Source organism: Bacillus rossius, chromosome 7 (genome assembly GCF_032445375.1).
Source record: "Bacillus rossius redtenbacheri isolate Brsri chromosome 7, Brsri_v3, whole genome shotgun sequence".
Classification (NCBI taxonomy): Eukaryota; Metazoa; Arthropoda; class Insecta; order Phasmatodea; family Bacillidae; genus Bacillus; species Bacillus rossius.
The window spans coordinates 63,541,796-63,554,009 of record NC_086335.1 but is presented as its reverse complement, the minus strand read 5'-3'; the positions used below and the strand labels follow the sequence as shown (position 1 = coordinate 63,554,009).

The following is a 12,214-nucleotide window of genomic DNA, read 5'->3' as shown; positions in this document are numbered from 1 at the left end:
TAAACAATGTTGTAACCGAAACATAACTGAATAATGCCCACTCATGATTTTAAAATTTTTAATTTTGCTAGCTTGGTGATTATCCAACATAAAAGCGACTGATTTCTGGTCAGTAATGAGCTGAAAATGATGTCCTAGCAAGTAATGCCTCCATTTCCTCACAGTTTCCACAATAGCATATCCTTATTTTTCTACTGATGAGTACCTCTGTTCCTTTTCGATACTGTTCTTCAAAAGAATGCAACAGGTCTCTCCCCCTTGATTAAGCACCGCTGCAATAACATGATCAGATGCATCAGTTTCAACAAAATATGGAATTTTATCATCTAATGCAGGTATTATGGCATTAGCAATTTCCACTTTCAGAGCATTAAAGGTTTCCATTGATTCCTTGGGAATAGGAAGGGTTAGTGGTTGGATCTTTTCAGAAAATATTGGGATCCATTTTGAGTAGTCAGCAAAGATATCCACAATTCTGGAAAGATGGAGTGGAGAATTATGAGGAGGGACCAGATCCTTGAGTGGTTAGTGTCTCTCAGGGTCCGGTTTGATGACACCTGTTCCCCTGTTCTAATGTAAAACCCAATAGGTTGATTGCTTTAACATAATATCCACATTTTTAATTTGCCTTCATTTAATGTTAATTTATATTTGTGAACAGCTTCCAGAAATCTTTGTAGATTTTTATCATTTTTGTCTTGATTACTTTGACGTCGTCCGGGCCTGCGGCCCCTTTGAGCCCGATATGCCACCGCCCAAACACCACCATATCTGTTCATATTTAAACCTTCCGCTTGTGCGTGCGTGTGTGCGTGTGTTGGTAGCCCAGCAAGAAGGCACTTAGCTGCAGTGCGCCGCACCCCTATTTGTAATAGTAATATCATTGTAACCCTTTTCTTTTCGCCCCAAAATAGTGTCACGACGGCTATGTATGTGAGTGTCTTTTGTTTAATTAAATGGTGATGTTTTGTAATAAAATACGTGCAAGCACGGACAAGGACGCTCCCTAGTGGGCGATGGAGGAACTAGCATATAACTTGATTTAAACCATTTTCTATCATATAAGTAATTATTACAGACGGTCTGGGCATGGATGTGATGTACTAATTTTTGTAAAGAGTTTATGTTATTTTCAATAATAACCCGGGGCACGCAATAGCTAAGTTGTTAACGGTAATTGTGTTCGGTGCGAAAGGCGCCATGTTGCCTTCCGCAAGCCCTTGTCTCAGCCCAGTCTCCTTCTTCAGCCGGCCGAGAGCGGACATCTCTGCAGACACCCCGGGGACATCACCTTTGTTTCACCGAGAAGTAGTTCTGTTAAGTAATTTATCCAAATCGTTTTTCTTTATATCCTCGGGGCCTCTCTCGGTCGGAGAGACTGCCTAATTAATAATTATTTACTCTCCCGAGTTTTCGGTCATCTGTGTGTTAAGTAACGGCTTGAGGCGACCACGTGCGTGGTTCGCCTCCTCACCTAATTCGATTCGTGCCTCGGGCGTTTTATAGCTGTATCAAGGAAGGACTGTGTAAGGGCGTGTAACGTGAGTAAATAAAAACCAACTTAATTGAGTCACGTGTCTTGATGTTCGGGGGGGCCACGTGGGTCCTTAACCTGGTCAGCGGCGTGTGGGACGCCCTAAGAGCCCACTGCAGTAATTAGAAGCGTGCCCGACGCTGAGAGCGGGCTTAGTTAGGGACGGATGTTGCATTGAGGATCAGGAGGGCTAATATCTCGTCGCACACGGGCCACGTAACGCCCTGAGTTAGAGTTTCAAGTCGGGTCCACGTGCCCACTCACGTGGTGGCGCCCATTATTTTCCACCAGTATTTAAACCTTAACACCGGTACGCCCTCAACTTCCACACACACTAACATTGTCGACATAAGCAAAATTATCCTATACAATTTTCTTGCAAAATAATACTGTCAATAATTCGTAGAAAGCTAGCTACACCATTCATGACACCAAAAGGAATCCTTGAGAACTTATTCTTTAAGTTCAAAGCTTGTAACCATGCTATATCTTACAAACACTTTGAAACATTGTCTGACAAACAAAGATGTAAACATTAAATTGAAAACGCTTAGGAAAACAAAAATTCAGGAACAGCCCAAACAGAAGCTGCCCTCGGCCCAGCGGGCGACTCAGTCCGCGGGGTTGTCACCCCCGAGCCAGGCGTGCTTGAGTCGCACGTGCTTCTGCATGTTGAACTTGTGCTTGGCCTTGTAGCAGCAGGCGGGGCACTGGAAGGTGGCCGCCTTGCCACACTCGTAGTTCTCGTGGCGCCAGCGGGAGCACTGCTGCCGGTACCGCCTGCCACACGAGCGGCAGGGGTACGAGCTCGCTCCGGCGGGGGGCAACCGCGCTGCGTCCACCGCCCAGCACTCGCCACCTGCAAGGCCAACCCACTTACTGTAGTCCACACAGAGCGCTCCAACCAGAAACTAGCACAAGACGCGCATGAAGGGCTGAATGGCATCCCGCTTGGGGAAAACAACTATCATGAAATAAGACAAGATATTAGTCACAGTATTGGAGAGACTACTTGGAAACTTTGTTACTACAAGAAATGTGAGGGATTATCTTCTCAAATTTTACATTTACTGGATCAAACATACATACCAAATGGGAGTAGATGCACATGGTGGTGGATACTTTAAAAAAATTCAAATGATGAGATAAACTCAAACGTTAGCCTATTAAGAGTTTCTTGAAAAACTCTACAAGCTCCCAAATGTAATTTATAGGACTTCTGTGCAGCCTACTGAACATTTAACAATTAGCCAGTGTCTGAATTGAAATACTACATATGTATGAAAATTGTAAATAACTTGCAAACCAGCATAAGACAGGGTGTCCATAGAAGAGTGTCCCAGTTTCAATGGTATATTAAAACAGTTTAATTTAGACTATTTACAACAAATCATACATGAAACTGAAGGTAAACTAACATAGTTTTACTTAAAAAATTTTTCAATATGTGCACCTTTAGTTATACGGCGCACATCCAACCCAAAGTCTAATTCTTCCCACACTTTGGTTAACAAGTCTGGAGTAATGGAAGCAATAGCCTCTTGAATTTTGTGTCTGAACTCTGGAAAATTATTAGGTAGCGGCGGAACTTAGACACAATATTTTATAAAGTCCCAAATTAAAAAAAAATCTCATGGCGTTATGTCAGGTGAACGTGGAGGCCAGCAAAAAAGAACTCTGTCGTCTCGACCATTACGACCAATCCAACGGTCAGGGACTGCGAAGTTGAACCACTCTCCTACAAACACATTCCAATGGGGAGGGGCTCCATCCTGAAATGACATATTCACTCTTAGCAAATTGCACAATACAAAACGCTTTACGCTCAGGAGTCAGCATTTTGTAGAGGCGGCGCTGCAACAGAGACAACAAATTTTAATTGTGTCCTTGAACCAAAACTCTACAACACTTACAGGTGATACTATTAAAATTTATAACTGGGAAGTTCATTTATGGACTTACTGTATTCTTGCCTACGTGGTGTACTAGAATTTCAAGAATATTTTTTGGGCTCTAGAAACACAATTAGCCAGCTAAACAGGATGTTAAAACTTTTTTTTTTTAGTAATTGAATTTTATATCAGCATATATTTTTAGTTGGAAATAATACATTATTAAACTTAATTACTAACACATTAATTTATGGCAATCTACTTGAGTTTCTACCTTTGTTTCATAAGTTACAATCATTATATGTGTATGTATTTGTTGGAAAATCCATAATAAACCTGTTTGAATACTTTTTTCATTCAATATCTTTATTTCAATGAAATATTGCATGAAAACAATTCAATGAAATTTTTAATTAGCACAGTGTTTTATCAAATACAACCATAAAAATATTTTTGAAATGGTGATGTTTCTTTACCTGCAGGTAAGCGACAAATACACAGATTTGTCGCTTACTTGCATACGTACATACATACATACATACATACTCCACCTGCCGTTTGGAGTGCCCTCGTGATATCACTTTTGGGGAAAAATACATAAAGTATTTACTTCAGGAAACTTCAGACACAGATCCAGTCTTCGGTCAGTTACAATTCTGAAATTGGATGATTCCTTCAATTACATTAGACTCAAATGCTTTAAAATCCAGTGATTTTGGAGCCACAGCTGATGATATCTATTCCTATAGAAACTTGTAGAAATTATGAGTATTGTATTACAAATTATTTTAACAGGGGTATCAAAAGTCAATCTATGAACCTTCCAATATGATTATTGACAGATTATTTGGTAATGTTCAGAGTAACAGAGATTTTTTTAAATAGTAATTTATGGTTTTAATAATTGGGATTTCACCCATTAATCAGGGTACTCGACCTAATAAAAAGGGTTTAATTATTGCACTTCATTTAAATATGTTTGAGTAACCACTGTGATTCGCAAGCTAATAAACACTTTTAATGTACTGTTAAAATGAAAGCCAATTTTCTGAGACTGAAACACTGACTCAACAGTCACAGCACATGGTGGGAAGAAGTTGCCAGGCACTGTATGTATCAAACATGATTTTTTCAGTATAAGTAGATTTTTTTTTTTTAGTACCTTGTATCATAATGACAGTCTCCAAAGTCTCCAGCTAACCTGGACTTATGGCGCATGGACTGGCTCCAGTCCCAATTATACCAACTTGACATAGTTCTTCCATGTTTGTGAATGTTATTGAATTTCATTCATAAAATAACAAACAGATTTATTTTCTCAGAGTATATAAATCAGGGAAAGTTAATTCTTGAAGAGTACGAAATATGAAGAGTTCAGAACTTAAAACTGGAGACTTTAAATCTTAAATGAAAAGGCTCATAACTAGAATTGGTTTTTTGCACGCATATTACTTAAGGAATCAAAGTGACATCAAGAAAGATACATGAGCATATATATTAGCTAAACCAGAACAGTAACATAATTTTTTTTTTAACCTCGGGACTGTTGGTTTTTATCTGATAACTTATTAATGTTTGCATTTGATTTTAGGTCATGATAACTTGTAAATCTCACAACCTACATCTGATACTAATAAAGTTAATGTGCTGGAAACAGGAATGTATGCGGAATTTCATTTTGGAAGAGAGGGGTGGGGAGGATAGAACCACTTTGCCCATTGTTTGCTATCAAATTCTTTCCTTTTGTTGGTGGGGGATTATAGAGAGGATAGGGAGGGATATATGCTGCCATCTCCCCCCATGCGTATGCCCCTGTGGCTAGAAATGCAGGAGTTGTCCCGAGAAGGGAAATATGTTTTTCAGGGTGGACATCCTGCTGCTTGCGGTCTCACTAACGGAAAAATTCACTCAGTTGTGCAGGTCCATGGGCAGTTGATGTGAAGAAGAAAAAAATTACACATTCTGTGGGAGTTCAGGCACTCAAAAAGTCGGCAAGTGTATCTGTGATCTGGAACGGGATGTACACCCTTTAGCCGTACGTCCCTCTCCGGAGACTAGCTCACGCGAGGAGAACTACTGGTTTTAATTATAACTTTTATTAGCCAAGATAACTTTTAAGCTTAACCGCTAAGCGCTAAGATAAAAGTGACACACTCTATCAAAGTTTCTATTTTAGTATTGATTTTAATTTGTGAGCATCAAGTTATTTGGTGCAGATATTTATTTACTAATCTTTTAAAACTGGAAAAACTACATTCCTGCATTTTAAGTAATTTGGTATTTAATGGTATTTTAATAATAATTTTTTTTTTTTCATTTTTACAAGTTTTAAAGTAAACTTTTATAAAATTAATTTTAATCCCTTAGGTTAGTTTGATTCCCACCATAGTCAGCCAGTAGAGCACAGAAACTCAGACCCTAGTACATATTCTGATTTATGACTGAATAATTAATTGAAATCTCTCACTCCTAGTTGTCCTAACATTGGATGAAGATGAGTTACCTTTTTCTCATGCCATTGAGTACTGATAATGATGAGGATAACGAAAGTGATTTCAGGATTGTGCTAAGACATTGTCATGACTTTATAAATTATTTCTACCAGCAAAAATTTGTTGAAGTCATTGGTTAAGTTTATAAGTGTGTAAGTTTACTTATTCAGTTTGATTTCAAGTTATTTCAACATTGAAAATATCAAGAATTTGAGGGACTTTTCCATTTGTGGCTCAAGGAAGACATAAGTTAGGCTAAATAATATAACAGCAGCTATATTTAGTAATAAACAAAGAATATATATTATTTTTCAATTTATTCAAAAATTGTGTACATTATCTTCCAGGATCATATCATAATAAACTTATGACAAAAAACATTTTAGTAATGTTTACAAAATATGTATGTAACTGTGCATATCACTCATGAAGACACTTTTGCAATAAACAATTTTAATAAACTGTGTGATTTTTAAAATAAAGGTATTTTAGGTTTTGTGGCATCTTTGCAGATATTACAACTTGTAATTCAATGTTTAATAAAACAAAAGATAAAATACTAAAGAAATAAAAAATTAAAAAAAGAGGCACATTTTAAATACACGCATAAGGCCAATATCTTTTTGTGATTTATGTAACAGCACATACTGTGATAAGAAATTTAAACAATAGACAGTCGCAGCATTACTTATTGAAATACGAATGGCAGCTTTTAAGATTAAAGAATATTCTAATATTTCAGGATCTAGGGTATCACATTAAGCATTGCGGATATTTGCAGCGAACTCGACAATGGTTAATATTTATTTTAAACATATACATTGAAAACTGAATTAACTGATACAGTCCTTTACAGGAGTCAACTTAGCCTTCCAATACGGAAATCTGATTCATAATTGAAGGGTGTAGTGACCATAATGATAAAAGAAAATATTTAAAATGCTGCCTCTCAGAAATTGTACTTTGTGGATTTGCTCCCGATATCCACAATGCCTCACATCTCCAAGCTGTTGTGTGTTTCCAGCAAGAAAAAACTACCCAAATGCGTCAAAACGGAGCAATTAAATAATTATCAATTTTCAAACTGGTAGGACAAAGTTTACATATCTATGCTAAGTAGTTATAAAATAAAGATTTTAAAAAAAATTGTTGGGTTTCATTGAATTTTTTTTAATCAACCTCTCAAATTAAACAAATATACTATGCCCGGCAGATATCTTGACGTCTGAGCTCCCTAGTCCTGTCTGGGGAGGAGGGGAGGGCGAAGAGGAAGTGATACCCTATTGTCAAGGTCAGCCGCCAGGTTTGTACTAACAGAACAGAATACATTCGGCGCGTGACTTCCTACACTACGTAAGTCTGTATCCACGTCCATGGGGGCCCCAGGGCGGTAAGGCCTTTTGGCTAAGAGCGCTGGGTTACCAAATCAATAGTGAGAAATCCTTTGAATTGTACTTGTATTACATAAGTGTAACTTTGTGTAAATTGCAGTGGTTGTGCTCGAATATTTGTACTCATCTGTCAGGAAAAGCAACAAACTATTATCTAAACATGCAACGTTTTACTTTGTCCCATTAAAATTACTTACGGTGTCTGCTAATTATTATGCTAACCAAAATTAATTGAAATGTTAACTCAGTAACTAGCGAAAACCAGACACTATTTATTTTGGAAAACTAGGTCACTTAGTATGTAAAATAAATTTAAAACTATGCTTCTCAATTCATTGTGTTCTCAAAGTTAATTAAAACAAAAGTCTTAAAAGAAAAAGCAAACGACCAAAACATTACGCAATTGTAGCTCTCCGCGCGAAAGCTATCTCACAGTTGATGACGCAGGAGCCAGTCTAGCCCTTATCGTTCTCCGGTTTCCGTACCTAAAACGTTCCATTTAGCGCTGGATGTACATTTAAGTAAACATGGAGCTTGTTATGTTATATTTGCTGCTTTAACTTCATGTCAGTCGTTTAGGAAACACCTGACTACCAACGTTAATGGCATTTAAAAAATGCTTGTGTATGTGTGGCTTTATATTTTAATGCACCTATAATCAATTATTTTTTATTATAAATGTAAATACAATTTGCATTGTACTTCCACTATAGAATGCATACTATAAGCTTCAAAACCTCATATATATTATATGATTTGTTTAATGAATGTATGAAGTTCTCTTTCCATGATAATTGATTGTATTAGGTGACGAAAAACAAAATTAAGTTAAAATTTATTATTATTATTACTTTCTCTAGGTACTCCCGTTTTCCCCGTTCTGTCATTTCATCAACGCTTCATACTCGTCATTTCTCCACAATAGGCTATCAAGACCTTACTAGTTAATAGCCGCCCAACTCACACACACCCTAACTGCCCAAATATTTTACTCCACTATACACTACGTAACAGTAACGTAGTAAAGATATATTTCCATTGTTTATTAAATACTTAAAATATCTGTTTTTTCCTGACATAGTCTGTGGGTCTTGTGGTTGTTCTTTGCTGACTACGAATCCTGACTATGGACCGTTCACTCACACCCGTGTACTTCGCTGCTCTTGCCGTCTGTCTCTGTAAAGGCTCGAGCAGACATTTATTTTTCGCTTCTTCATCACAAAACTGCATCACGGTTTTTATTATTTCCCGCTCTCCGCTATGTATCACTTTACCGCGCCTCTGCGAGCTGCCACCTTCGCCTTCCATTTTCGAGTATACACTGAGGGCGATATTTTCCTAACAGCCACTACACGGCTCTCGGCTACGTGTCGCCTGCTTACCCCCTCTTCTTTCTCTGGTCCCGCTGTCCCCGCACCCCCGCGCTGAGAGACGCCAAGATAACTGCCGGCCACAGTACATTTACACATTCAGGATGAATACAATTACTTTCTAACACAAATGCTCCCCACAGTGTTAAGCAAACATTCTGAGTGCACCAGAGCTGATGGCAAGCATAAATATTTCTTTGATAGATACAGAGTAGAATCCAGGAACATTTACAGAGGTTGCGGTGTTACTGTTGAACAAAACTTACTTTCAAGGTTTTCTTCAAATCTCTTAAAATACTAATTTTCATAATATTTTAGGTTTTGAATGGCCCATTCAAAAAAAAAAAAAAAAAAAAAAAAAAAAAAAAAAAAAAAAGGGGGGGGGGGGGTGTCTGTAAAGTCGGTTTACGGACGACAATTTTACGTGATAACGTCATAAGAAAACATTAATGAAAAATAGCATACTTTTTTAATTTTCAAATATTATTTACAGTTTTCGCACGGGGTGGTTGGCCGGTTCTTGCACGCTCAGCTCAGGCGGAACGTGACAATTTTTCGTGCGTGCAGCTGGCGTACATCAATTTATAAAACGTTATCACGTCAAAAAAAACACTTAAATTTTTATTTGGCTAAGAATGAATAAAACTTAGTTGGGAGGACGGGGGACTACCCTAGCGGAAGCCCTGGGCTCCGTGGACCCGCATGACATGGCCCGTGAGGTGTATCTTCTGCTTGCCCCTGTAGGGGCAGTGCGGGCAGCGGAAGGTGGCGACCTTGCCACACTCGTAGTTCTCGTGGCGCCAGCGGGAGCACTGCTGCCGGTACCGCTTGCCACACGAGCGGCAGGGGTACGAGCTCGCTCCGGCGGGGGGCAACCGCGCTGCGTCCACCGCCCAGTACTCACCACCTGCAATAGACCTTCTACTGTAGTCGATGCTACTGTGCTTTGAAGGATACCCCTGCCAACACAACAGAGCACCAGAGAATAGCACAGCCAAATTAAAACGATTCAGAGGGTACCGCAATTCTGCTGCATCGCATCCTGATTGGGAAACATTTTCTCAGAATTTTCACATCAGTACATTGTGATGAATCAAGCTACACACTGCTACTGAATAAATGCAGGTTGTAATGACTACTTAATAACTGTTAAGTCCAGGTAAATGCAAATGTTAGCCTGTTAAGTCTTGCGATTGTCATTTCTATGATGACTACGCAACCTATTGTATAACAATTAATATGTACACTACTTTATAGAGAGTTACAGTATATTAACGTAAATTTGTAAGTCTACAATTGTTTCTTTTTGGTGTGTTTTGACTACACTAAGTCAGAATTGCTGGATTTATTTTAATATTTTTTTTATTTGTCACATGCCCACCAACAGTAAAAGGACTTTTACTGTGGGCACTGCACATACATGCAAAGGATAATACAGTCACTGCAAGTATGTGGGCACTACCACACTTGGGCAACCTGTGTAAGCAGCATAAACCACATACTTTTAGAAACCTCAACAGACACAAACAAACACTAAAATAAAATAATAACACAGACAAACACCAATGAACTTAATTAATAATTAAAGTAGGTAACATAAAAGAAAACATAAGGATGATTTAACAAATTAATAACATATTTATATGCTATCTATAAATTGTTTAACTAAAGAAACTCCTGTCAAATTTATGAGAGTTTAAAATTAATCTGTTAATAATATTCTTGTTGTGAACTCTACACAAATCTGATAATAAACAATATTGAATTTAGGAATTATAAGGACGTATCACCTAGAATGTACTTAAAATTAATATTAGAGTTATAGCAGTTATAAAAAAAAATGTGAGTCAAAATATGCTCGGCGGTCTGAAAGGAAAGTTAAGGTAGGCAGAGGATATTTTTTCTTTAGATTTATTAGTTTGAAAATTTTGTTCTGAATGCTTTCTATTTTGTTACCATCAGATGTGTTGATGCTATTCAAAATTACTGAGCAGTATTCTAATTTATATCTGATGATCACCAAATAAAGTGAGAGAATAGAATCAGAATTAGCAACATATAAGGTGATGTATTTTTACGTACTTACCGTAATTATAAAAATGTATTTGGATCCCCTTTAAGTGATGATGATTTATGGATCTCATAAAGCCTATGTGCCATAAATGGAACTCTGAAAGTGCTGAAATGCAGGTTAGTTTTTCCATAGCTTTTCCATGTAGGGCAAAACTCTCTTTTCAGGGTGCACATCTTGCTGCCAGTGACGTAGTGTGATGCTTTAAATGGGCAGAACATTTGATAACATGCAAAAAAAAATTCTTACAAATTTACTATAGTTTGCTGAATTTAAAAAAAAAAGAGAGGAAGGAAAAAATGTTTGTGAGTCTGTTCTATTAGTAGTTGAAAAATAACTTTAAAGGAGGGTACAAAGTTAAGGAAGCATAATGTAATAAGAAATACATTTAATAATAAACAAATAATAGTTACTGTTTTTATAACACTACAATTTATTATTCACAAATAAAGTGTTGACAACCTTTTTGTAATATGTTACTACATGCCTTGGACATTTTTAAACTGTGATACTACCAAAGTAAAGGTATCTTAATTTTGATGTAATTTTTGCTGAGATTACAAACGATTATTCAGTAGTACCCAAACAAAAATAAAACTATCTATAAACACAATACAATGCAACAAAATACACACTTGAAAAACACTGATCATGTGATTATTTTTTGGTAAGATTATTTAACAGCGTTGAGAAGATAAAATAGTAAGTTCTTAAAGCATCGTGAATCGAATCAGAACTGCAGCTCGTTCAAGTATTTACCTCAAGACAGGAGAGACACTTCTGTTCCGATACGGCAGGATTCAGGCTGTCTCTGTTCCTCCGAGCCGTCTCGTACATCGCCGGCAACCACACGCTATCCTGAGCCACCAGCCTCTTCAGACTGCAGTGGAACTAATTATTCACGCCTGACCGAAGGTAGCATGATCCACGGTCTTGGGGTAAAGTATTTTCTATCACCAAATGAAAGTTACATTCTTCTCGGCAGGGCACAAGCATGCGGGGGATGGGGGGGGTGGGGTCACAGGGGGGAAGAGCCGCACATCGAGGATGACGGGTGTCTCTAGAGCGAGCCCAGAGCTTTGTGGACCCGCCTGACGTGGCTGGTGAGGTGTATCTTCTGCTTGCCCCTGTAGGGGCAGTGTGGGCAGCGGAAGGAGGCCACCTTGCCACACTCGTAGCGCTCGTGCCGCTTGCGGGACCGCTCTCGCTGGTACCGCTTGCCACACGTGTGGCACGGGAACGAGTCCACGCCCACCGAGGGGAACTGAGCTGCGTACAGAGGTCCGGCCACCGTCCAGGCACTGCCGCCTGCAAACGGGAAAAGAAACACGTACTGTAGTAAATGCTACAACGGATGAAGGGACAAGAACGCATCACCAACTGGGCTACATTCACAGACACAACTTCTAAGTATTTCAGGTGCACTAAAAAAGCGCTCAGACACACCGGAGTCGGCCGGTCCCG

General features: G+C 38.4%; 2 protein-coding genes across 3 annotated transcripts in view; both read right to left on the bottom strand.

The window, feature by feature from the left end:
• Positions 1 to 2,072: 2,072 nt before the first annotated feature.
• Positions 2,073 to 2,644, bottom strand: LOC134534602 (longitudinals lacking protein, isoforms A/B/D/L-like). Its single transcript, XM_063373084.1, has 2 exons — positions 2,624 to 2,644; positions 2,073 to 2,445 (listed from the first exon to the last, which is right to left on the bottom strand). Exons 1-2 carry the CDS (start codon positions 2,642 to 2,644, stop codon positions 2,146 to 2,148), a joined length of 321 nt encoding a protein of 106 aa, XP_063229154.1. The 3' UTR covers positions 2,073 to 2,145.
• Positions 2,645 to 11,162: 8,518 nt separating this feature from the next.
• LOC134534196 (longitudinals lacking protein-like) overlaps positions 11,163 to 12,214 on the bottom strand; it is a 287,153-nt gene continuing 286,101 nt past the window's right edge. For both annotated transcript variants that reach the window (XM_063372371.1, XM_063372395.1), the window contains one exon: positions 11,163 to 12,058. In XM_063372371.1, the coding sequence (XP_063228441.1) occupies positions 11,811 to 12,058 (248 nt within the window). In that variant the 3' untranslated portion in view covers positions 11,163 to 11,810. The remainder of the gene's footprint in view (positions 12,059 to 12,214) is intronic.